Source organism: Strigops habroptila, chromosome 3 (genome assembly GCF_004027225.2).
Source record: "Strigops habroptila isolate Jane chromosome 3, bStrHab1.2.pri, whole genome shotgun sequence".
NCBI classification, from domain to species: domain Eukaryota; kingdom Metazoa; phylum Chordata; class Aves; order Psittaciformes; family Psittacidae; genus Strigops; species Strigops habroptila.
This window is the reverse complement of record NC_044279.2, coordinates 76,691,193-76,717,778: the sequence shown is the minus strand read 5'-3', so window position 1 is coordinate 76,717,778 and position 26,586 is coordinate 76,691,193. Positions and strand designations below refer to the sequence as shown.

At 46.9% G+C, this 26,586-nt stretch overlaps 1 protein-coding gene across 4 annotated transcripts in view; it reads right to left on the bottom strand.

Annotated features, from left to right (window-relative positions):
• Window positions 1-26,586, bottom strand: part of CACNA1I (calcium voltage-gated channel subunit alpha1 I) — a 201,525-nt gene that overhangs the window by 18,000 nt on the left and 156,939 nt on the right. For all 4 annotated transcript variants that reach the window (XM_030479820.1, XM_030479822.1, XM_030479821.1 and 1 more), the window contains 16 exons: window positions 15,865-16,016; window positions 15,083-15,268; window positions 14,290-14,407; window positions 13,650-13,805; window positions 13,119-13,209; window positions 10,999-11,201; window positions 9,405-9,821; window positions 9,173-9,273; window positions 8,000-8,123; window positions 7,108-7,176; window positions 5,981-6,165; window positions 5,511-5,637; window positions 4,322-4,447; window positions 3,749-3,838; window positions 2,545-2,737; window positions 1,308-1,459 (listed from right to left, as the gene is read on the bottom strand). In XM_030479820.1, the coding sequence (XP_030335680.1) occupies window positions 1,308-1,459; window positions 2,545-2,737; window positions 3,749-3,838; window positions 4,322-4,447; window positions 5,511-5,637; window positions 5,981-6,165; window positions 7,108-7,176; window positions 8,000-8,123; window positions 9,173-9,273; window positions 9,405-9,821; window positions 10,999-11,201; window positions 13,119-13,209; window positions 13,650-13,805; window positions 14,290-14,407; window positions 15,083-15,268; window positions 15,865-16,016 (2,490 nt within the window). The remainder of the gene's footprint in view (window positions 1-1,307; window positions 1,460-2,544; window positions 2,738-3,748; window positions 3,839-4,321; window positions 4,448-5,510; window positions 5,638-5,980; window positions 6,166-7,107; window positions 7,177-7,999; window positions 8,124-9,172; window positions 9,274-9,404; window positions 9,822-10,998; window positions 11,202-13,118; window positions 13,210-13,649; window positions 13,806-14,289; window positions 14,408-15,082; window positions 15,269-15,864; window positions 16,017-26,586) is intronic.

Sequence of the window (26,586 nt, the reverse complement as noted above, 5' to 3'; positions counted from 1 at the left end):
TGAGGCACAAAGGTTACTCCAGTTGTGGATACATGTCATCTCTAATGGGAGGAAACCCCTCTGTGCCTTGGTCTGGGGCAGGCATATGTCCTATCTCTTAGCTGTTGGGCTTCTGGTTCTTTTATGTGCTGCCCCTTCTCCACCACCAAGGACCAGTGTGAGCAGTGGGCAGCATTTGGTGGCACTTTGTACTGGAAGGGTTTGAAGTGCTTTTGAAAGATTCTTTAGCAGAGATTGACAGCAGGCGGGCATGGCTGGACCTGCGTTCCAGGGGAAAGAGCTGAGGAGTAATGAAGAGGAGTGACTTGTTCGAGATCAGAGGCCTCATGTGAGGATGACAACAGACAGCAGTTGAGAGTTCCTGCAGAGTAAAACTGGGCACCATCTAGGGCAAGTTAAAAGCTGGGCAGTTGGGCAAGATGGGAAAGAAACAGAGAAGCCTGGCAGTAGGTTTGAATGAGGACAGATTCAGTTCCTGATCAAAGCCTGAGCTACCTTGGACAGCATTTGCTCAGATACAAGAGTTGTCACCTAAACCAAGGGTCTCCTGAAGCAAAAGCTTAAATACCACTGGACAGATATCATGATGAATACTTTGTCTACATATCGAGGCAGAAAGCTCCTTTGATATGTACTTTTTTTTTCCGTCAAAGGCATCTATATCTTTGCCAGGAACACTGGGAAGTACATGGTCTTTCCCATGGCCTTCAAGGCTCCTTACTGGGAATCACACCCTGCAGCTGAAAGAAGCTCTGCTCAGCACTTTGGCCCCACAGCTTCTTTTATGGAAAAAAGGTGGCTTGGTGAAGACATCTCATCTCATGACATGCAACCAGCCACCCTAGTACTCTCAGCTCAGGCCATATGGCAGGGAAATTGGACCAACATTTGGAAATCTAATGCAAGACCCAGAGCTCCCAGGACACTGCTGCTTCCATCACTCCTCATGTTAGAATCCAGGGGAACAGAAAAAGCAGACCAGGCAGCTATATTTGGATGACCCACATATCCAATTGATAACATAAAGCACAGAGACTTAATTGCACCATGCTTTCTAGGAGCCCAACTCTTGCTTAGATGCCTCCTCACTATTAATTTTAATGGATAACAAGTGTCTGAGTGGGGGCTATCTTTATGGATACATGTGAAACTCTCACATAATGTGACCTACTAGATTAACTCCTGCAACTTTTAACAGTATTTTTTAGAGGCACTCAAGTGACCTGCCTATGCTGGTGGTTATCAGACAGCAGTAGCAAAATAACATAACGACTAGAGGCAGGGCTTATCTCCATGATCTCACTCACCACAGGTTGGTTGTAGTGCTCCAAGGACATAGTGACCACGTTGAGGCAGATGATGAAAGTGATGAAGATGTCCAGATAGTGGCTGGTGCAGACCGAATGAATAAGGAGGCGTATGGGGCAGTAGGTAGCATAGTACGGCAAACGTTGCGCCTCTTCAGTGGAAAGAGGGAGATGGGCAGAGTTAGGAAGAAATTGGAAGAAAGAGAAATACTGAGGAGGGAGCAGGCATAAAAGTGGTAATAGGTGTTGAAAGGAAAGGGAATAAAAGTGGGATAGAGAAAGAAGACAAAAGGACAGGTAAAAGATAGGGGACACAGGAAGGAGGGAAAAAAGTGCAAAAAAAAGAGAAAAGTAGAAGTGGGGAAAAATAAGTTGAAAAAAGACAAGGAAAGGAATGCTAGAAGGAAAATCTGTTAGTCTATGTTTGTGGGAATGGTGCTAAATCAGCATTTCATGTCTTGACAAATTAAGATCACAAATGACAAAAGGGAGCAGATGGTTCCAGGAGAGGCCCCAGGTTCTCACAAGGAGAGGGAAAAACTGGAGCAGAGGAAGGGAAAGCATGCCCACAGGCTGTGAATGGAAGAAAACCATCAGTTTGGGGTAGTAGGGATGATTTCCAGGGGCATGTATGCTTTTGCAACCTTTGTCTGAAGGTAATACAGAAGAGCATGGAAACACCAGGAAGAGGGCTTGCTTCACCACAGAGGGTCTGGGACCCCAAGGAGTGACACTACAACACTGATAGAAAGAGACAGGAAGAAAATGCAGGGGTCTTCCTCTTTTTTTTTCCCTCCCTCTTCTTTATATTTGGGGTTAAACACAAAGGATGGTCTGTCCAGATCTTCCCCCAAACACCATCTGGGTTGTGCAGAAGCCCAGGTGGGACTATCCAAAGCCCAGAAGGTGTACCACTGCGTGTATGTCCTATTTTGACAGTGCATGCCAGCATGTGCACAGGGGTATTTTTGGTACACGTTATCTCTAAAGGGGCAGGGTGTTAAAGTGCCAGCAGCTTCCCTAGAGTCCCAGCAGACATTGTCAGGCACCCCTCTTCCCCAAATCACCCTGATGAGGTGCGTAGTGACACAGCAGTGGCACGGGGAGGAAGACTGAGAGCATGGCCACAAGCAACGCAATTTGGAGACCAGTCCATTGCGAAAGAAAAAAAGAGGAGAAGGTTTTGCTTAGAAAACCTTGGCCTACGAACCGACCAAACACTTAGGCTGTGCCTTACTCCTTCGTTTCTTCTCCAGGCGGCGCAGGCGCTTCTCCTCCCGCCGACGTGCCTCCTCAGCCTCCTGGTGCTGCCGGCACTTGTGGAAGTTCTCCACCACCACCCCCACGAACATGTTGAGCACAAAGAAGCTGACAATGAGGAGGAAGGAGATGAAGTAGAGGAGCATCCAGGGGTTGTTGTTGGTCACAGGCTGGAGGAAGGAGGAGAACAGAGGCGGTTAATTGGTTGGATATGTGACAATATGGAAATGATGGGAATGGTACCTGCCATGGTAATTAGCTGCTGGGGAGGAACTATGGAAATCAGGGGAGTGGGCTGGGAAGAGCTGGGGCTACAGGCAAGGCAGCTTGTGATTGGTTGACTGGATTTTGGCATCTGCTGGTGATTGACGGAATGCGAGGGAGTCCAGGTCCCATCTGTGCAGTCATATCTGCACAGCCACCCATAATTCAGACACAACCCCAGTTGCAGGTTGAGTACATCAGTATGTGTGTAAAGGGTACAACCTTTACCAGTATGTGGTAAAATGGTAGCCCGGGCATTGGGAAAACATTTGGCTCGAGGACGAATAGAGACCACATTCATGCATCACCAAAATGGCAATGAGACTGGAACAGAAATGTCATGCAGGCTTGGAGATAAAGGAGGCCCTGACTTTGACTGGGGAAAAAAGCCTACAAAGCCAACAGTGGTGCACCTTGTGCAGAGGTTCAGAGATAAATGGAGCATCATCCCTGAGGTTCAAGCCTGTGGTACTGCACCCCATGGCAGGTGCCTACACTGGACACTATCAAGGTCACTGCATTAGCAGTAGAGGAATAGGGATGCAGTGGGCATCAGTCCAACAGTCCCTACTTTACAGGGTATTAAAATAACCATCTGTGGACCAAGAGAGAGCCAGCATGCCCAGAAAGGCACATGGCATTCTTGCTCCATCATTACAAATAGATAAAGGCTTGCTGTGAGATCCAAACTCAGTAGAAGGTGAGAATTACTACAAATATCCACTTGTACAGCCACAGCTGCACTTCCCAGCATGGACCAGGCATGACTCTGACCCCTTGCAAATAGGTGAGCAAAAGATTCAGAAGGGCCATGGAAGGGACTCCTGCTTTGAGGGAGGTGTTTGAAGCAGGACATTAAAGCATGCTTCTGCCTGAGGAAAGTAAAAAAAGGTCTTTTCACAAGGAAGCCTTCATACCTGCTGGTCAACAGCCACAGCATCTAGTCCGTTATACATGATATTGACCCAGCCATCCTTGGAAGCCAGAACAAAGAGGGACATCAGAGCCTGCAACATACAAAGCAAAGCAGATGTGGAGCAGGTGCATCTGTCAGGCTGGGAAAAAAAAAATAAATAATGGGTTTACGCTCTAATACACCCAGTGTTGAAATACTCTTCCTGCCTGTATCTCTGCACACATCAAAAACTGCTCCTTCCCCCATGGAGGAAAAGGAGGGGGGACAGGAAGCCATATGCAGCCAGACCCACCAGAGGAGAAAGGTTGTGAAGAACATCTGCTTCAAGGCAGGAGGAAAAAGAAAATCAAGCTCTCTGCTGCCACCACTTTTCCACGCAACCTGTAAGCATCATCCTGATACCAACCCACTAGTGACACAGCTTCTGCATGGATACCCATGCTAAATAACTGCCTCTCCTGGCTCAGGGATCAGGCTTCCCAGGCACTGCATCTGTGCCCCAAGGAGGGGTACATATAGAAGGAAACAAACCCTGTGCTGGGTTCCCACCAGAGACAGAGGCTGTTTCACTCACCTGTCCCAGATTGTCGAAGTTATACTTGTGGTGCACCCACTTGTAGTTGGCGGCCACGCAGTCGGACCGGTTGGTGATGTTCCTGATGTCAACTCCCAGGCAGTGGTAGAACTTTCCTTTGAAGAGCTGCAGGAGAGGAGAGACCCATCAGACCCTTTCCCCGCAGGGTTCTCCATGCTCCCTGGGACGTGCAGAAGCTTCCAAGATGTTGTGTCGGCTGCAGGGCTGCAAGCCATGTGGAGCATGACAGGTAGGGAGGACCACCAGTGCAACACAAAGCACAAGCTCAAACATTGCTAAGGAGCCAGGGCCACCCTCATAAACCCACACCTGGCTTTTCAGCCTCCTCCACTGCCTCAGGCTAGCAATGACTACCATCTGGCAGCCTTCAGTGCAGCCTTTTGGGGTGCAATTAGAGCCACCAATCTATTCAGTCCCCAAGAGTAATCTTCCTTCCCTGCTTCCTAGTTACTGAGAGAGCTGATGGGAAAAGATCTCATCTGAGGGTAAAGAACCAGAAAAAACATCCCCTGCTTCTCAGATACTTTTTTCACAAAGCTGCACTGCACTGCTGTGGCTCTTCTGCCCAGTGCTCCTTCCCCCATATGGAAGGTACTGGATTGTGCATTTGCACAGATGCATCAGAACCTACTAAGTATAGCGCATTCCCTGAGATGGAAGTAACACCCACACCCTTGCTCTTCTGCAATGCAACAGCTGAAAATAACGAGGATTAAATAAAAAAAAATAAAAGGTTGTGGGTGGATTTAGGGCTCAGAGTGAGGGTGAAAATGGAGCTGACTGATGGCAGGGTTCCTGCAAGCAGGTACTGAGCTGCTTGCTCTTGTGGTATGATACGGACATGCCCAGTGAGCCCTGTGCTCTGCCAGTCTTGGACTTTCCCTGTAATGCTGACCAAACCCTGATCCAGCTTCTGACAGGTATAAGCATTAACTCCTGTCTTGCTCATCCAGCAACACCTTCACTCACTGAGTGCCTGGATGTCCTTGCCAAAGGCTGCGGGGACATTATGGTGGGACACAGCTCATGGAGGAGGGCAGATGCAGAACATGTCCTGGTTTGGCTGTATTCCTGCTCTGCTTGGCTCCCTCTGCCTGTTGTAGTATCTGGGGGTATGGGCACCCATAGTAGGGGCACAGGGGCTGTTTAATGGGCAGTGACAACCTACCTGCACGCCCAGGATGCCAAAGATGATGAAGAAAGCACAACAAATGAGGACAATGTTTCCTATGGGCTTGAGGGAAGAAATCAGCGTCTCCACCACCAGCTTCAGGCCAGGGGCTCGGCTGATGACTCTGGGAGAGAAGAACAGGAAGGGATGACAGAGGGACAGGGCAGTGATGTTTGGCCTAAGCTAAACATTTTAAGCAGCAGCAGTGGACCCCCACTCTCCCTGTTCAGTGACCCGTCAGTGGGGATCACTCTCCTGTGACCAAAAAGTCTCTTCTGTCCCATGGGTTAGCTGCCTGATCAGGTACCTCCAAGGCCAGAGCCACAGTACTAAGGGGAACTCCCCTGAGGTTTATGGCTTGTCAAAGACCATTTTTTGCCTGGCACAACTGGAGCTGACTCTGGGACCCTTCTGGGGGAGGCCCAGTGGGAAGGAGGGGGCTGAGCAGGGCTTGGTGGAGCTCTGACCGGAGGGGACGTAAAGTGCGCAGCAGCCGGAGGACTCGCAGCACTCCCAGGATTTTGGCACCTCCAGCAGAGGCCACCGAGACCACAATGTCAATGAGAGACACGAAGACCAAGAAGCCATCCAAGATGTTCCAGCTGCTGCGGAGATAAGCCTGATCCCCAAAATACAGGCCTAGAGAGACTACCTGCAAGAAAGGGGAGAGAAGAGGGGGTTAAATGGCTCCTCTGCATGTTGCTTGGTAGAGGGCAGCTGTAGAGAGAAGGGGAGGATGGACAACAGTTATCAACTCCACATGACACTGAAGTGTCATCTCATCTCTTTTTGTTTCACCTGGAAGGCTATGAAAGAAAATGTCTTTGCAGAAAGTAGTGGCACATAACTCCAGAAATAAAAGGGCCATGGTGTCTTCTCACCTTTCCTCTGCTTCCCTGAGCAAAAGAACACTGTAGGGAACATGCAGGAAACCTTTCCCTGCCATACCACAGACCTGGGGCAAGTCTCCCAGACCAGAGATCACCTGGGAGGTAAAATCGGGCACCATAACCCATACTTTGGTTTATAAGGGAGTAGTTTAATTCTCAGCAGTTCTCAACACCAGCAAGTGCTATAGAAATTGCTGGTTTGGAGGAGAGCTGAATACCCTGCAAATCATGGCCATAATTCAGGTACGAATTTTAGGGGGTTAACTTCAGGTGCCCAGTTTTAGGACTCTTTCCCAAATACAAGAGGGGAATAACAAGTTTTACCCATTGTTGAAAGGTATTCAGGCACCTACTGAATAATTATCTCAATAAAGAGCATGTTATTAATATTGTTGTTATTTCCCCCATTCTTGCTCCAGGAGAAAGTGAATGGACATTTGACAACATTATAAAATCCATATCCAAAGGCCAGCTATTCCTCCCATATACTAAGATCCCTTTGGATTTAAAGCCTAGGATAAACATTCCCTTCATACCTGACAAGAATGAACTTGACTCCAAGTAGTACCTGCCTTTACCAAGGCAGAGGGAAGGACTGGCACACTGAAAAGATGAGACATTTCAGAAGTGTGCTGAGCAAACATGAACCATGTTGTTCCTGACACTAGGAAAAGGCTCTGAGCTGTCCATCTCCAGTAACTTACCTTCAGTGTCATCTCTGCTACAAAAATTGCTGTGAAAATGTAGTTGGACACAGTGAGAAAGATTCTCTCCTAGGAAATAAAAAAAATAGAGAAAGGCCTTAAATGTATCTTGAGTTCTTGTTACTTTGCCAGGTTCCTCTGATGAACCTGATATATTTTGCTTTCCTGTGAAGGGTCTGAAAGCTGGGGAAATAAGAGATGTGCCCTTGGTAAAGGTCAGTGCTGGGCAGCTTTGAGCTCATACACCTAGGATCAGCGCTGTGCCACAGCTGGGACAGGATCCTATGCAAATCTGCAAGAGCACAGTGGATGGGATTTGCAATGCATCCTGAACATCTGGTTTCAAGGCACTGTCTGCCAGCGCTGCTCAGTCCTGACCTGCTGCACTGACCTGGAACTCTTCCTGAAGAGCTGCTGAGCACTGACCCCTGGATTGCGTGTAAGTGCGGTAGAGTCTGGGGGTCAGCTAAGGCAAATGTGCAGAAAAAAGCCACTTCACTTGCCCCCTTGACTCATCTCCATTTTGAGCCATAGCTCAAAAGCAGCATACATGAATGATGACATGCTGTTCCCCCAGAATGGAAGTTACTTCTGTCTTTTAGTTCCCAGTCCCTGTCCCTTTTGCCAGTCATCTCTTAACTGCAGGTGCCTGGAGGACTCACTGTCCAAGAGGGAGGGAACTAGGATTACTGTATTATAAAGTGGGTTGCCTTATTATAAGACCCTGCAGGGAAGCACACGCTATATGATGATTAATACTTGGGCATTTGAATAGATGAATGGGAGCTGGTCTTTACTGCTCAAGTTCTTCCAGAGGTCATAACAATGCCAGGAACACTTATGAACTTCTGTCAGATGCGCTAAAAAGCAGTTTGGAGGAAATGTTGCTCACCGTACTTCTGTGTTCAATCTGCGGTCTCTCCAGGGCAATGGTAATGCAGTTCAGGAAGATGAAGGCCAGCACAACATAGTCGAAGAGCTTGTGAGCAATGACCGTTTGGCAGAGGAGGCGAAACCTGCAAGAGAGTTCCTGTAGGCACCTGTGCCTTGGGCAGAGCAAGGTTAGGAGCTATGAGCACAGAGAATTGAGAGGTCTGGCCAAAACTGGGCTCTGACATAGCAACTTTCCTACCACTGATACTGATGTCCCTTAACATGGCAATATCCTTGGGTGGCCCACAGTCACATAGGGAGCCTGAAGCAGAGCAAGGGCAGAGCATGAGCTGAACCTTCATTCATTGTCCCAGTGCCTGAGTGGTTTCCTAACACTATGGCTCTGTGCTCCTCTCTTGTCCTGTAGAGAAGAGGCTGAGTTTCAGTTTTTCTCCCAAACAGGGGAAGAAACCACAGGGCAAAGAGGCCACATGATGAAAACTGAGGAGAGGCAGGTAGGTTGGCAGTCATGGGGACCTTACTTCTGTCCATTCTGAAAGACACCTATGTCCGTTAGTATAGGTGTCACACAGAGCAAAGAGTTCTCCATCATGACCTGTAATGAAATCTTCTTTACACATGGGTGAGAATATTGTTGGCTGGGGTAGATGGACATTTTCCCCTGGTGGGAAGACCCCTTTCGCAGGAAGAATTTATCCCAAATTTCTTTTTTTCAAGCAAGGAGAATTCTAACTTTGCCCTAAAAGGTGTGATACAACTGTTGGTAAGTTGTTCTGGGACTGAAAATGAAATGGACTGTTCTGGCACCAGGGGAGGAAGTACCAGTATTATAGAGTTGTTAATAGTACATTCCTTCTCCTTTTTGGGTTAATGTTAGTATTCCCCGCCTTGTTTTGCTACAAATATTTATGATTACACAAAAGAAAAATGGGATGCTCCAAAGGGAAGGAAAATCACAATAACTATTTAGGATTCTCATCCTTTCTTTCATCTCCAGAATCAAGGAAGAAAGCTGCTTGGCTGTAGAAACAGGGATGGAGAAGTCAAAACACAGCCTGCGCAGCTGGCAAGTTTAAAGTTGCAACCTAACATGCAGATCTGTGGATGTGGCCAGCCTAGCAATAGAATCTGCCCCATTTTTCAACCGTCTCATGGCAAAAACTGCACAAACCTGTTTTGCGGAGAGAAGAGATATATGGACCAGTCTTCCCGTAACTCACACCAGTCTGGCTTATAGACTTCCATCATCTTCCGGATGCGAAAGCACAGGCTCTGGAGGGACACAGCAAAAGCAAGTGCCACTGGTTACCTTCCACGTGGCAGGGAGACTAAACTTGAAGATGGATTTGGGTTTCCCACAGCACTGTGGTGTAACCCCAGGTTCCTTCCACCCAAGTACTCACATAATCTATCTCTTCATCATCTTCTCCCCGTTCCTTGCGGTTGTTCATCTTTGGGAAGATCTCCTTGGCAATACTGGGCATTTTGCCATTGCAGTCTTGATGCTCACTAGTCCCAGATGCTGCTCCCAGCTTATGGGTCACTCTGTGGCCAGATGGGATGGAGGCCAACTCCAGCAGGTCACAGGAGCCTTTGTTGTCCAGGGAGAGGGTCCGGCGGTGATGAAACACCCTTCCTGTCCTGTCCGGGTCCCCATCTGCCACCCTGTGCCTTTCCCCAGACAGGAGGGATTCATGCTCAGCAGAGGGAGGTTTGTGCTTCAGGCTGTGTCCTCGGGCCAGACTGTTCCAGCTGGAGCGACGGCTCCCCCAGGCTCCACTGCAGCCCCAGGCACCATAGTGGGAACTGCGAGAGCCGGACTGTAAGAGAGTGGAATGCGGATTCAGAGACTGGGCACAAGGAGAGAGCATGCGATTCTGTTTCAGATCACAGGCTTCTCCCTGGGCTCCTAAGCCAGGAGGCTGCCATTTTTCAGCCTTTGAGGAAGTTGCATTGTGGGAATTTAGCAGCAATCATTGTAAATCTGACAATAAATCAATAATGAGTTAGCAATGTTGTTGGCCGTGATTACTTTATAGCACCATCTGTGTGCAAAGCACTTTTGGGGAAGGTAAATAATAAAGCCAAAGGCCAGGTGCCTGATGTTGTTAACCCACACAGAGCAAGAATAAAGCTCTCCAAAAATCCAACTGGCAGCTTTTTACACTGCCTTGGGGTAAAGGATAACACAAGGTACAGGGTGATGGATAATCTGACACACCACCTTTGAGTTCAGTCTTAGTAAAAGGAAGAAATGAGAGAAACAGGCTTGTTGGTTATAGTCCAGTCCAACCACAACAGCAACTTATCATGTAGCATGTGGCTGCCAGCTCTCCCTGTTTAGAAATAACAGGGGTATGAACCCCCTGAGCACTGATGCACCCCCCAAAGCTGTGTGTGTCAATGGATAGAAAGCCCAGAAGCTGATGTTACAAGGTGGACAGGTCTGAGATGCATTGGCTAGACAGCCAGCAGTGCTTGGGGAAGCACTGAGGGGCAGCAGGACCTACTGTGGAGAGCTCCAAGTCAAGATTTCTCTCTTTATTGTTACAAAAGCTTCCAGAAAACCCATCTGTTATGGGACTTGGCAGTTTTGGCATCACCTAGATATTCCTATGCCCTTAACTCACCCAGGGCACCATTTTGTGTCCTGTGCTCTAGGAAAACAAGAAAAGGGCTAGGGGACAAAACATGTTTCACTCTAAGAAGGAGACTCTGTCTTCTTGCTGTTCCCCCTCTCCCACCAGAGGAATATGAAAAAACTGAATCCCACACTCAATGGAATATAGATCAGAAACCTGGAAATTGACTTCAGTAATCTGGAAATCTAGATAAATAATGTGAACTGACCTGGCTTCCTAAAAACAGGCAATGGGCTTGTGTTAGAAGCCTACAGCAGCAGTGCAATCCTCCGCAGGAATCCCCAGCTGATGGGCAGAAAGACAACAGAGTGCCTGGACTTCAAACGAAGGGTACAGCACATTTCTACTCACTCACCAAGGATCGCTGGTCATAGGTCATTCTCCCCAGGGACATCACACTGCTCTTCCGGGAGCCAACAGCAACACGGATCTGGTCAGGCTGCAGGGAATTGCGTGAAGAGTTGGTGACCCCCCCAGCAGCCACTGGTGGGTTGGAAGAGGGCAAGGATGGGTCCAAGTGACCATTAGGTGTCACAGGAATTGCACAGAGCTTGGGATCTGGGTGGAAAGATGCAGAAAGAGGAAAGAAAAGAAGAAGGTGGGTTCCTCACTATTCAGTGACTGTTTTGGTGTCTAAGCTGTTTAGCATGTTAGCAGCACTTAGCAGAATATTATCTGTTTAGCATCAATCAACATGCATTCCTTCTGATTTAGGGTATTGTAGCAAAAACTGGGAAGACTTTGAAGTAATCTCCTCAGCCCCTAAAACTGACAGCAGCAATCCTTGGGGCCAGGCAAACAAGCAAAGTGCTGGTCAGGCAGGCTTCGGCTGATGGGCAAAGCAAGAAGCAAAACCCTGGCAGAAAAGGGAGAAGAGTATGCTTCTGCATGCCAAGAACAGACACCTGCATCTTCAGGCCTAAGCAAACACCACCAACTGTCAGATTAGCCATTTAAAGCAGTTAAGCTGAGACACTGAGGAAGAGCATAAGATGTGAGGAGATCCGCAGCCATCCATGTATTGGGGTCATCTTTAAATCCCTACAATCATACTCTTCAACCCAGTCTATACTACTACACTGGGCCTCTTCGAATGGCTGATCATTGACCTTGAAGGTCCAGGGCACCTCTGAGGGGTACGTTAGGCACTATGGATGACCATCAGCATTTGTTGAGATGGATGGAGAGAATGGGGTCCTGGATTTTAATGCCTGAAAGGACTGGAACAATGATTTCTGTTTGACCTATTGCATAACAAAGGTCACATATGCTTGCCTGAACACAGTGTCACAGCCATGAGTGTACCAGCAGGCTCCATAACCACTCCCCATCTGTCCTCCCAGGGGTTTGGCTGCCTATATTCAAGGTAAGCTCTGATATGGTGCAGCCATGTAACCCAGGATCACACTGCTGTGAAAACAGCTAAGTTGCTGGAAAGAGCTGTGACAAGCCAGTACTAGAGCCACTGCTCCTTGCTGTGGGAGCTGCATTTAAGCTCAGGCCTGTGTTTGTGGTCCTTGCCTGGGTTATGCTGTGAGTGTGCTTGTGCTTGTTCTTGCACCTTGCTGATCCCAATCTTGCCTTGCTGACTGGATTTTTTGGCTTGGGCTCAGACCTGCCTCACCACTGTGGACTTGCCTAGCAATCACTGAACCATTGGCTGACCCTCACTAGTGTCAGCAGACCTGCTCTGTGCACCTTGTGTATGCACTGTCCCTTTGTTAGTGTGATCCTTGCCCTTCTGTCGCCCCCACCTCAGCTCCTGGCTCACCATCCATCGCCTAGCAAGCTACTCTCACTGCTCTCTGCCATCAAGTCCTGCATGAAGTATAATAGCTCTTGTACAAAGACTTGCAGTCTTCAAGGAAAGACTTTGAGGGGTGGAGACCTTACCTGGCAGTTTGTAGGCAGACTGTTCCAACAGTTAATTATCTTTTCTTAAAAATATGTCTTTTTTCAGTCTGAATTTGCCTAGCTTCAGCCTCCAACCTTTACAATTTCATTATGCTTTTTTCCTTCTCAATTAAAGTGCCATCTACCATCAGAAATGTCTCCTTATGGTTAGCACACTTACAGAGTGTGCTTCTCTGGTTTCTCTAAGTTTCATTACCTCTTGCAACAAGGCAAGACTTCCAGATTTGTCCAAGTCTTTTTTAATGTGTTAGTATCCCCCATCCGAATGTGGGTCTAAGATTTGGACACAGTATTCCTTAAATGTGCCCCTGAAGCTAAGCAAAGACGGTCTCACTCCTCTCTCCTAGCTGCTGTTCTGTTGGTCATTCAAGAACTGCTCCCTACAGCTACCTCATTTTTCAGGATGCCATCACAACTCTGTTTTTCCACTGATAACACCATAAATTAGCACAAAGTTCAAAATGAAAACTAAGTTCTTGGAGATGGGAGTGAATTTTCTGCACAATCTGCTTTCAGACTTCTCACTGAACAGCAATGGGAAATAAGCAAATGTGGCTGTACCTGAGCCTTCCTGGACCTCTTGGAACTGATCTAACTCATCCATGTTTGATGAACTCTGATCTTCATCTGAGTATGACCGATTGGCATCACCCTGGAACACACAGATTTAGAAGTTGGGAACTCATAAACAGAAAAGACCGTTTATTCTTGTCTTTTGTTGCTGGAACAACTGCAAAACCCTCTTTGGCTGCCAGGCACCAGTGCGATCACTGGAAAAAGTCTCACATGACCTGGGATGGCTGACATACTGCATTCCTGCTTTTAGAGGGACAAAGGACTCACCCTGGTAGGATAGGGTCTGTTGCACAGGGCGAAAATTGTGAGCTCTCTTCCAGAGGGCTTGTCTTTTTCTTTGCAAGGATTAATACTGTTGGTTTGGGTTTTTTTAATGAGGCCCACCCCGAACTTGACATGGGAAATGACAGAAGTGTGATACTTTGGGAGTCCTCCACCCCAACACCCTCAAAGTGTCTCAAAGGTTCCCTTTTTAGCACCTCTATTCCTCCTAATGAGGTCTCAGTGGCAACTCACCTCAGCCTGGAATCCTTCCACGAGAATGGCCACCAGTAGATTAAAGAGGACATAATTGCCAAATGTCATGAGAGCCACAAAGTAGAGGGATGCCCATGGTGAGGTGGAGGCCATACCATTATAGAGCACAACATTCCAGTCCTCCTGGGTTAGGATCTACAACCAGGAACAGAGGCCACATAAACACGCAGGAAGAACTCGAAGGGGGTTCTCAGAAAAAGACAGTGAAAGGATACACATCAGGACCACATTTTGACTTCCCCATAACCATATACACACTGCCCACTGTCACTGTCCATCTGTGGTACTGCCCAATAGTTTTAGCTGAATAAAGAAGAAACAAGAGCAACCGTGAGGACAGTCATGTGCTGAGGTGATGGTGTTAAATATGGGAATTGCCATACAGGAGTGATCTTTGCAAACTGCCTGCTAGGGAAGTAGGAGCATCTCTGTCTGAGAGATATACCAGTTGTTTGGTTACAGCACACAGTTGTTCTTCCTCCAAACATCACATGCCAGCTCCTTTTGTGTGGCCTTTAGTGCTATCAGGAGCAAGTGCAACACTCCACAATGAGAAAAAGCACCTCCTGATCCTCTTCACTTTGCCCTGGCCCACCCATAGAGAGCAAAGTGGGCTCACCTGGAAGACAGTGACGATGGCCCACAGCAGGGAGTCAAAATTCTTCCGGTCAGGAACTGTATCTCCTGTGTCTGTCCTGAGGCTGAACTTGCAACCAAAGATGTGCATTCCCAGGATGCTGTTGGGACAAAAAGTGGAGATGGTGTCAAATATAAATATCTCTGCCACCACAATGAGCTCATCAGAGCCATTCTTTTTTCCTCCCAACAATCTAATGTAACACCAAAAAAGCGAGGGGTAGAACAACACAGCCAGACCTCTGGGACCTATCTGTGAAGAAGGAGCTGTGTATTGCACCCTTATAACTCACCAAAGACCCTTGCTTTCCACCTGTACTGCTTCAGAGCTATTCCCACTAACCTGTCCTTCAGATCTGCTCTCTCCGTCATTCTTGTTTGCTTTCATTTTTCTTCACCTCCCTACCACTGCATCTGACGAACTTTCTTGGTTGCTTCCTGCCACTTTTCTGCCAGTCAGCCTCCAGTATGAACTGTTCCTGCAGCCAGTGCTGACTACCAAGAGACTTCACCTATCCTACAATGGGACATTATGCTCAACATGCGCATTTGATGGCAGTATTTCTCCAACCCATCCAGGCCAAAACTTCGGCTGCTGAACCCAATTTAGTGCAGCAGTAACCTCAATCCTTATGAAAAAACAAACGTTTGTCACTGCTGCCTAAGCCTAGAGCAATGAGCCAAATGAGTCATGCAATCATGCTCTGAAGTTGCTGTCCACATGAGCCATGCAGTGCCTCTCCAAAACACTGTGAGGCAACTAACTGTCTCCTCACCTGAATATAAAGATGAAAAGCATGAGGAGCATGCAAAAGGTGGCTACGTTGTCCATAGTCTTCATCAGCACCACAAGCTGGCGGCGCAGCGCGGGCATGAAACGCACCAACTTCAGCACCCGCAGGAGACGGAAAGTCCTCAGCACAGACAGCCCTCCATCTGCCTGGCCGATGATCTCCCAGATGCTATGGCCCGGAGAGGCACAGGGAGTACAAGAGACAAAATGAAAGATAAGTGAATGAACAGAAAAGAGAGAGTAAAAGCAGTGCTAACCCTAGTTTTCACCCCTGCATTGGCAGCAAGTATAAAGGGGTCAGAAGGAAAACCTGTTTGAGCAAGGTAGAATTAGAAGCATGTACTATAGGCATGTACTTATTTGTAGAAAGCTACATTTCTCTCTCAAGATGAACATGGCGCTGCATGTTGCAGGAATGAAGAAAAGACTGCAGCATTAAATTCCAGCAAGACAGGTTCTTCTATCACACATTAAACATTTTTAAAATATTTTACAGCTAATATTTGTTGTGGATTTACAAGGCAATCGCAATTGCCTCCATTCTACAGAGGAGAGAACCAAGGAGCAGAAATGCTATGCGGCTTGCCTAGGGTCAACAGGTGTTGGGAAAAGACATCTTGGTCTCCCCATTCTCGGTCTTGTGCATCAGCTCAGCTCCTCCTAGTATAGGTGCTAAATCCTTTTTCAAAAGGCACATGGAAATGTGCAAGTACTGTGGAACTCTTTCTTATGAATGTTTTAGTTGATCCCCAAGGCCCTTGTCACCTGATAATGACGATGATACTGTCAAAGATGTTGTAGGGGTTGCGGAGGTAATCAAAGAGACCAAAAGCAGCAAGTTTCAGGATCATCTCCAGGGCAAACATGCTTGTAAAGACAACGTTGCTGATCTCCAAGATGTTGGTCAATTCCTCTGGCTGGAGAGAAAGCAAATTCAGAGAGTCAGAACTGAAAGAGCCCTGAAATTATAGGAAATAAAGTGTCACCCTTCCCAAGGGACAGGCTTTGTATGGAGCTGCGAGGCTTCCATGGGTGAGATTAGAGATGGATAGAGCCACTTGCCCTCCAATCCCTTTGCACATTTACTACCTTCATCATAGATTATGTCCCTAACAAATTCATTCACTAGAGATAGTCAGAAGCCCCACTGTCATTTACACAGCCAAGGCCGACCAAGCACCTCCCACATCCCACTGCACATCCTGGTCCCCCAGCTAAAGGCTGCTTTACTTTGTGCAAAGAACTTGAGTATTTTTGAAGAAGGGCAAATGTGGATGATCTGTGGGCCACCTATTTCTTCAAGGACTTCTTCCCCCAAGGTTTCCACAGGTGACTAGCACAACTTTTTGCTGACATCTGAAAACATTTGAACGATAGAAAAACAGTTCCCCTGTCTTCCTCTAAAGCCCATTGCACTTCTCCACCCTTTTTCCCTATGTTTTTATCTTTATTGTTTTTCTTTTCCCCACTTTCCACCAAATCCTTGGTGTACGTTAATTCTCTGCTCTTGCTCCAGCAGTCTTTTGTCATGCCTCTATCTTTAGAGTGATCTCAATAATTACCTGCCTGTAAGGGACAAGAAGAGCAAGAAAGAGTGAGAAAAAGAGAAAAATGGACTCCAGGGATGACAGAAGATGACTGTGTTGAAAGGAAATTAAAAAAAAAAAAAAGGAAAAAAGGGGAAAAAAAAAAGCAATCTGACCCTGTCTCAGGCATTTTTTAGTCTGACACTTGTTTCAGCCCCTGTGAAACAGCCTTCTCCAGCAGAGACCGATGTGTTTGTGCATATGAAAGAAAGTGTTTTAATGACTCCATCAGTGGAACAAGTCTGAGCAAATTAAATTACTTCTCCTTTTGTTTTCTGAATTAATGACTTTTTCTTCAGTGTGTGCAGCCTTGGAAACTTCTCTGACAAGGTCAGGAAAGGGTCTAGACCGTTTCCTCAGGAATGAAATGTTGCTTCAGAGGGAGACAGAGGATGTGCTGATGTCATTGATGAGGGATGCCAGGATCTTGCCATCCCTGTGAAACAGAGACAAACTGAATTTGGGATGGACTCACCTGCTCAAAGCACCTCTCGCCCAGGGACTAGGACTGCACCAGGCCAAACAGCAAGGGTTGAGGTCTTGAACAAGTGAGAGAAGAGCTTCCTCCCAGTATAATGGGCTGCATCTTGGAGCCAAGCTGGACAACCCATGGCCTTCAGACTGCATGAGACTGCTAGTGCAATTAACCTGATGCTGGACATCACCTTCCCAAGCAGCAGTTGAGGGGGACCTGCTCCAGGTGAAGGTGTGCCACCTTCACAAGCAGAGAACAGGGCATGAAAGGTCCAAGGCACTTCTTCAGGGCTCCTCTAGCCCAAATTTCCATGTTTACCTTGAAGTAGGTATGTCACGCCTCAGACAAGGTTATATATTTGATGTTTAATCTAATCTACTGTGCCCCAGCTCCAAGCCTTCAAGGTGGGTCTGATCCAGGCTCTGTGGTAGCAGGCAGTACTGTTCTCACTGTTTGGATACCCATGCTGAAAAGGTGGCGGAAGACTCCTTTCTTCCTTCATGTTGGTCTGATCTATGTGTGGACACCAAGCCACTCTTTTAAGCATCATGTAAAAAAGATGGGAACAAAACTGCAAAAGCCTGCTGTTAGAGGCAAGCGAGGACACAGGCTCCTGGCACTGCAGAAAAAAAGATCAGTCCCTGCAGGTCAGAACCAGCATTTTTACCATTAACTCATTATCAGTGCCCACTAGAAGGGCAGCCTTTGTGTTGGCTGTACCAGTTACTTATTCATCTGTTGGAAGGTGAAGTGAGGGAGGAATGCAATTCTGGGCCTGACCCTCCCCCTAAGCAGGGGGCTGATTTAACCCCTGCTCTGGGACCCCGAGGGGCCCAGAGACTCCCAGGTGAGCAAAGGGACTGGAAACTGCTCCTCACATCTGTGGCTTTCCACACCCTTTGCTAATTTCTTGCACTCCTTATTGCAGATTTTTATTGAAATACTCAATTTCTTTAAAATTAAAAAAAAGGGAGATGGCTCAGTTTCCATCCATAATTACATTTGAATAACAAAACCATCCTGAAAAGGAGGGAGAAAGAAGGGGAAATAAGACTGAAGACAGAGATACAACAAGCAAGTGCACGTGGGAAGGGAGACATGAAGATCACTTCATGGAGAGCCAGCCAGTAATGACACTTGCTAGGAACATGAGGTCCATATGCTAAACAGAGATGCCAATTTCAGCCTGAATCAAATGATTGTCAGTGAGAATGAGCAATGTATAAAAGCAACAGGCTATGATGGTGGATTATCCTCCCCTCTGCTGTCCACACATTCTCTCTTGAGCAATTGATGTTTGAAAAGCCATGCTTGCATCTTCCTTGTGGAAAAGGTCATCTGTTCCGGGTCTCTCCTTCCCTCCCTGACATCTCTTTCTCTAGTCAAGCCTCCACCTGTTAATCTTTTTCTAATGGGCTGTCAATCAGCCCCAGCAAAGCATCCTTCCTAGAGAGAGGGGCAGGAAAGACTGGGCAGGGAAAGGAAGGAGAGATGGGCAGAGAGAAAGACAGTGAAAAAAGAATAAAAAAACAAAGTTGAAAAAATAAAAAGTAAAATAAACTCACTGGCACCCAAAAGAAGTAGAGGAGAGATTTTTTAGAGTTTTTTTTTTTTTTTTAAATTGGAGTAGGGTTCTTCCTGAAGAAGGAAGAGCAAGACAGAAGGAATGAACTCAAGAAAATAAAGAATAGAAAAAGAGAGAGAAGTAAGCTGGAGAAGTATACTCACTGGCTAAAGGCAGATCCTGCATTGCAGCCATTTCTGGAGATACAGATAATTCAGCAGAGTGCAAAGTGCCAGTATTGGGAGCCAGGGCTGCAGAGCTGGGGACACCAGGGGCCGTGTTCTATGGGGGGATGCCCTCACACCTGAGGCACTGTGGCAGTGAGTGGCAGTGGACACGGCTGATGCAGGGGACTCTCTCTGGCCAGGGAAGCGTGAACTTGCTGAAGCAGGCAAGGAAACAGGGAAAAAGTGGTCTGATAGAATGGTTTACCCATCACACTAGGAGAGAAACTTGAACAAAACTGTGGGAGCTGAGTATTAGGGTGAGGAGGGTGGCTTGGAAGGGAAGATACATCACAGGGGGCAAAGCATGCCCAGAGCCAGCGTCTGAATCAGACTGGTTCACCTACTTTGCATACTTTGTAGGCATACAAAGTAGGTTCACCTACTTTGGATCTCTTTCCAAATCTATGAAACTACGCAATTCTTCATGGCACAAAGTCCTTAATCCCTAACAATGTAGATCAAATACTGAGAGTGAAATGTATGAATTGGATCTACTTCAGAGCTCCTGCCCAGTGATCAGAAACCAGAACTAGGGCAATAGAGGGCAGCAGCTCAGCTTTTTTCCCCTTTTCAGTTTCTTACTAACATTGGAGTTCTTATGTCAGATTAGACTGAAAAAGTAATTAGTCCATTATCTGACAGGATCCAGAAACTGCTGCACTTTAGAAAAGGTTTTCACAGGGAAGTCTTGTGCCTCCCTGGGGCCAAGGTAAGGGACTCCTCCAGAAAACTCACTCGTCTGGTATGGCCCCGCAACTACTATCCTTTATTAGTCTTCCAGGTGGGCAATGAGGAAATCAATTCAAGAAGCCTGAGGAGTCTCAAGAAGGACTTCATAGAATCATAGAATCATAGAATCGTAAGGGTTGGAAAGGACCTTAAGATCATCTAGTTCCAACCCCCCTGCCATGGGCAGGGACACCTTGCCCTAAACCATGTGGCTCAAGGCTCTGTCCAACCTGGCCTTGAACACCATCAGGGATGGAGCATCCACAACCTCCCTGGGCAACCCATTCCAGTGCTTCACCACCCTCACTGTAAAGAACTTCTTCCTTATATCTAATCTAAACTTCCTCTGTTTAAGTTTGAACCCATTAGCCCTTGTCCTACCACTACAGTCCCTAAGGAAGAGTCCCTCCCCAGCATCCTTGTAGACCCCCTTCAGATACTGGAAGGCTGCTATGAGGTCACCACGCAGCCTTCTCTTCTCCAGGCTGAACAGCCCCAACTTTCTCAGCCTGTCTTCATACGGGAGGTGCTCCAGCCCTCTTATCATCCTCGTGGCCCTCCTCTGGACTCGTTCCAACAGCTCCATGTCCTTTTTATGTTGAGGACACCAGAGCTGTACGCAGTACTCCAAGTGAGGTCTCACAAGAGCAGAGTAGAGGGGCAGGATCACCTCCTTCGACCTGCTGGCCCGCTTCTTTTGATGCAGCCCAGGATGCGGTTGGCTTTCTGGGCTGCAAGTGCACACTGCCGGCTCATGTTAAGCTTCTCGTCAACCAACACCCCCAAGTCCTTTTCTGCAGGGCTGCTCTGAATCTCTTCTCTGCCCAGCCTGTAGCAGTGCCTGGGATTGCCCCGACCCAGGTGTAGGACCTTACACTTGGCTTGGTTAAACTTCATAAGGTTGGCATCGGCCCACCTCACAAGTGTGTCAAGGTCCCTCTGGATGGCATCCCTTCCCTCCAGCGTATCAACCGAACCACACAGCTTGGTGTCGTCGGCAAACTTGCTGAGGGCGCACTCAATCCCACTGTCCATGTCGCCGGCAAAGATGTTGAACAGGACGGGTCCCAACACCGATCCCTGAGGGACACCACTCGTTACAGGTTTCCAACTGGACATCGAGCCATTTACCACAACTCTTTGCGTGCGGCCATCGAGCCAGTTTTTTATCCACCGAGTGGTCCATATATCAAATTGATGTCTCTCCAATTTAGAGACAAGGATGTCATGTGGGACAGTGTCGAATGCTTTGCACAAGTCCAGGTAGATGACATCAACTGCTCTGCCGCTGTCCATCCGTTCCGTGGCTCCATCATAGAAGGCCACCAAATTGGTCAGGCAGGATTTCCCCTTAGTGAAGCCATGTTGGCTGTCACCAACCACCTCGTTGTTTTTCATGTGCCTTAGCATGTTTTCCAGGAGAAACTGTTCCAAGATTTTGCCAGGCACAGAGGTGAGGCTGACTGGTCTGTAGTTCCCCGGGTCTTCCACCTTCCCCTTCTTGAAAATGGGGGTTATATTACCCTTCTTCCAGTCATCGGGAACTTCACCTGACTGCCAGGATTTTTCGAATATGATGGACAGGGCCTTGGGGCAACTGGTTTAGGGTTTGGGAGCCCAAGTAGTGTTCTTGTCCCTCCTGCTAGTCACAATCAGTGACAATCAGAAAAATCACATTCATTAATTCCTGGCTCTGTGACTGGTGTCAGTGCCATAACTTGCGGTTTTCTGACTATGGGTCAGTCTACACGGCACCAGGCCTGTGGGCGGCAGATGGAGTACACCTATCCCAAAGGGGGAAAGGGATTCTTGCCCAGGAGCTAGCAGGGCTTATAGACAGGGCTTTCAACTAGGTTCGAAGGGGGAAAGGGATAACACCAGGCTCGCTAGACATGAGCCACAGGGTAGCGTGCCGCTGCTGGAGTCCAGATCCACAGGGAAACTTAAATGCATTTATGCCAACGCCCGCAGCATGAGCAACAAACAAGAGGAGCTGGAAGCCATTGTGCAGCAGGGAAATCATGACATAATTGCCATCACAGAAACATGGTGGAATGATTTGCATGATTGGAATGCTGCAGTGGATGGCTACAGGCTCTTCAGAAGGGATAGGCAAGGAAAAAGAGGTGGTGGGGTTGCACTGAATGTTAGGGAGTGCATTGACTGACTTGAACTCAATGTTGTGATGGAGAAGGCTGAATATTTGTGGGTGAAGATCAGGGAGAAGGCCAACCAAGCAGATATCCTGGTAGGAGTCTGTTATAGACCACGCAGCCAGGATGAAGCTACAGATGAAGTGTTCTTCAAACAACTGAGAGAAATTTCAAAATTGCTTGCCCTTGTTCTCATGGAGGACTTCAACTTACCAGATGTCTGCTGGAAGTACAACACAGCAGAGAGGAAAAAATCCAAGAGGTTCATGGGGGGCGTGGAAGATAACTTCCTAACCCAGCTGGTTGGTGAGCCAACTAGGGGAGATGCCTGGCTGGATTTTCTGTTCGCAAACAGAGAAGGACTGGTAGGTGACGTGATGGTTGGAGGCTGTCTTAAGCAAAGCAATCACAAATGATTGAATTTTCAATCCTTGGAGAAGTCAGGAAGAAGGTCAGCAAAACCTCCACCTTAGACTTTCCAGAGGCCTGTTTAGGACACTGGTTGACAGAACTCCTTGGGAAACATTACTGAAGGACAAAGGGGTCCAGGAAAGCTGGACACTTCAAGAATGAAATCCTTAAGGTGCAGGAGCAGATGGTCCCTATGCGCTGAAGATCAAACTGGCAGGCAAGAGACCAGCCTGGATGAACAGGGAGATAGCGCTGGAACTCAGCGTAAAAGTGAGAATTTATCATCTGTGGAAGAAGGGACTGTCACCCCATGAGAACTATAAGGATGTTGTTAGGCTATGTAGAGAGAAAGACAGAAAGATCAAGGCACAGATGGAATTAAATCTGGCCACTGCCATAAACGATAATAAAAGTACTTTCAGAAATATATTAACACTAAAAGGAGGGCCAAAGAGAACCTCCATCCTCTACTGGATACTAGGGGAAAGCTAGTTACTGAGGATGAGGAAAAAGCTCAGGTACTTAATGCTGCCTTTGCCTCAGTCTTTAGTAGTCACCAGCCATCCTCAGGGTACTTAGTTCCCTGAGTTGGATGGCAGAGATGGGGAGATGATTGAAGTCCCCATAATTCAGGAAGAAACCGTTAGTGACCTCCTGCTCCACTTAGGCGTACACAAGTCTATGGAGCCGGATGGGTTCCACAGAAGAGTGCTGAAGGAGCTGTCAGAGGAGTTTGCTAAGCCACTCGCCAGCATCTACCAGCAGTCCTGGTCTAGGGGGCATGTCCCTGATGATTGGAGGTTGGCCGACTTGACACCTTTCTACAAAAGGAGCAGGAAGGAAGACCCTGGGAACTACAGGCCTCTCAGCCTGACCTCAGTGCTGGGGAAGGTCATGGAGCAGATGGTCCTGCATGAGATCATAAAGCACATGCAGGAAAATGAAGGGGTCAGGCCAGTCAGCATGGGTTCATGAAGGGCTGCTTGATCAGCCTGGTGTCCTTCTACGACAGGGTGACTCAGCTGGTTGATGAGGGAAAGGCTGTGGACATTGTCTATTTGGACTTAAGTAAAGCATTTGGCACTGTCTCTCACAGCATTCTCCTGGAGAAACTGGCTGCTCACGGCCTGGATAGGTGGATTCTTTCCTGCATTGGAAACCGACTGGATGGCCGAGCCCGTAGAGTGGTTGTAAATGGCATCACATCTAGTGGGCGACTGGCCACTACCAGTGTCCCTTGGGGCTCAGTATTAGGGCCAGTGTTACTATCTTCATTGATGAAGGGGATTGAGTGCACCCTCATTAAATTTGCAGACACCACCAAGTTGGCTGGGAGTGTTGATCTGCTGAAGGACAGGGAGGCTCTGCAGAGGGATCTGGTATTGGAACATGCTTCCCAGGAAATGGTGGAATCACCATCCCTGGAAGTGCTCAAAAACTGTGTAGATGAGGCCCTCAGTGACATGGTTTAGTGGTGGCCTTGGCAGTCCTGGGGTAATGGTTGGACTTGATGATATTAAAGGTCTTTTCTAACCTAGTTGATTCTATGATTCTATGAATATGTAGACAACCATGAAGTCCCTGCAGAAGTTTCTCCTAACCAGGAGTAAATTTACAGCTGTCTAGAAACCGAAGAGTGATTGATGTGATCTAAGCAGACCAGCCCTACAAAACTGTACCTGCACATCACTGCCTCTGAGAATGTGAGAGAGAAATATTCCATAAAGAGGCCACTCCAGACTCCATTTTTACTCGCTATTTCAAAGTTATTTGACAATAATCAGAAAAGGCATAGAAATCAGCCACTGAACATACCAACTAGCTTTTTCTTACTCTAATCACCACCCCAAACCAATGCAGGATTTCGTGATGTTTTGTTATGCCCTAGTTCTACAAGACTGAAGTAATGTGGTTTCATCTACCACCCCAGGGAGACTGTTCCATCATTTACTAAATGTCAGTATGATGAGCTGGCTTGGACATTTTCTGAATGTTTTTGACAAGCAGCAAATAGTAAAAAGAGAAGCAATAACTGTAAAATATGAACTTACGGATGCAATAAATGCTGGTTTAAAGGGAAATCACATAGGCTATAGGATATGAAGGTACTGATCCACAGGTCTGCTGTAGTTAGGAAACAGGGGATCGTTTCCTGATCCGCACAAGACCTCATAAAGTATTGATCTGGTGTACAAAGGAATATGGTGAGTAGGTACTGGGGAAGACAAACCAAGTTATCTGGCAATTCTCTCATTGGCTACTAATAGCAAAGAAGCTTGAGTCCAACAGGCCATGCAAGAAATATAAGAGAAAGGCAGCCTGGGATGTTCAGCTGGGACCAGCCTTTCATCTGAAAGCTGAATAAGGGAGAAAAGCGAGCAGTACCACCACATCCTCTGTGAATATTTTAAAAAGTGAGCCTCTTAAAAGGATCCTTCTGGACAGCCACAAGCATCTAATATTTTCTACACTGGATTTTAAAAATAGGAATTTCCAAGTAGAAGCAGATCTGAAGAACTGCAAAAAATATTTCAAGGAGGACAAAGCTTGAAGTGATTGATTTTGGCTTGTGCAATGTCCCAGCAATATCTGAAGACTTAATACTGAGAATATTATATGGTATAATGCACATTGATGGATTTGAATAAACTTATCTATTTACAAGTGATAACTTGTGATAAGCTTAAGGATTTAAAATGACTCATAGCAGTGCAGTTTGTCCCCAAACCAAGTTTATTTCCCTCACAAGAAATGCACAAGGAGATGGGAAACTGCCGTGGCCACATATATAGGAAAGGACAAGGGGACTAGATGCATAAGCTAAACAAAGCCAGATTCCAAGGTGATTTGGATTCAAGCAAAGTGGTTTGAGTTGCTGAGGCTAAGTGGCAGAAAGACATTGCGAATATTAAACCCCTGACTTGTAACAAACAGATAATTTTAATTCATGCCATTCTTTCTGCTGATCAAGGCTCAGGAATTGAAGGCAAGACTTGCACATGGGCTCTGTCCCCCAGGTTCCTGTGTTTCTGAACCTGAACCTTGTGCCTGTACAGTCTATCTCTCCCCTTGGTGATGGTTGGTGGGTGCTTTGGTCAGTGGACCAACTCATCAGTGTACAGTCTGTGAACAAGTGCTCAAACCTGTGACACCTCCACACATCCTGCCCAGCCAGATATGTCCCCAGAATGTGGCTGGGGTTGTGATCTCCCATGCACCAGAAAATAAAAGAGCTCTCTATATGCACTAGCTCTGGGCCAAGAGACATTCGTATGATGAAGCAGCTGAAGCAACAGAAGCTACTTCGATCATAGGATGGCATCACCCTGCAAACCACAGATCTCTGTGGACAGAGGTTTTTTGCTGGAAATCTTTCTGTGAAATTTGTATTTCTGGGAAAAAAATAACAACAACAACAAACAAACAAACAAAAAAACAAAAAAACACCAAACAAAGGAAGGAGAGAAAAGGAGGTGATGAAGTACCAGTCTGAGATGTATTGAGGAACACTGAAAGAAAACAAAGGGAAGCATGTATGTCTGAGTGCTTTCGAGTTAACTGCTGACTTTCTGGAAAGGACCTGGAATTCGTGTTATGGTCTGAATTATTTTTAACTTTCTTGTGTCAGGATTCAATATACATATTTTAAATAAACAGGCTACACCACATATTTCGGTTATGATCAATTCAGCTGACATCACTTACTAGCAGAAACAGCATGCAGGGTCATAAGCTTTTCCTAGCTACTTATGGATAAAAGGTGGTAACATAACTTTAAGGACATGTCATTAATAGCCTGCTACTAGAAACCCCAAGGCTGCAGGCAGAGCCCACTCTGCTGCAGGCTGTACAAACACAGCAGAGGTGGCCTAGAAGAGCTTAAATCTGCACACAGGGTAGCCAGAACATGAGAGTGAATGCTCTACCTCTGGCTCAACTATTCTTCTGCTAAATGCTTAAGTCACGCTGTCTTCAATAAACCAAAATGAACAATGGCTTTCCCTGCTTGGTGCTCACATCTTTAAAATATCAGTGGGCAGTTTTCATATTTTCCTGGGCTTCAACCCTTACTCATCTCTCTGCTATGTGTTAAATACATCTCTCTTTTTTATCTATTTTCATGAGTCAACCCCTCCAGCCTCTTCTTCATTCTCCTCTCCTCTAAGCTCCTGCCAGTATTTTTCTGGTACTGAAGCATCCAGTGCAGTTTTGCATTCTGGGTTCAAATTAAGGTTTCCCATCCTTCTATCAGAAACTAACTGAGGTTTGAAAAATGGTCTAATGCTTGCTATGTGGGTGAGATCCAGACATATGAGGCTTCAAATACTGGCTCACACGCTAT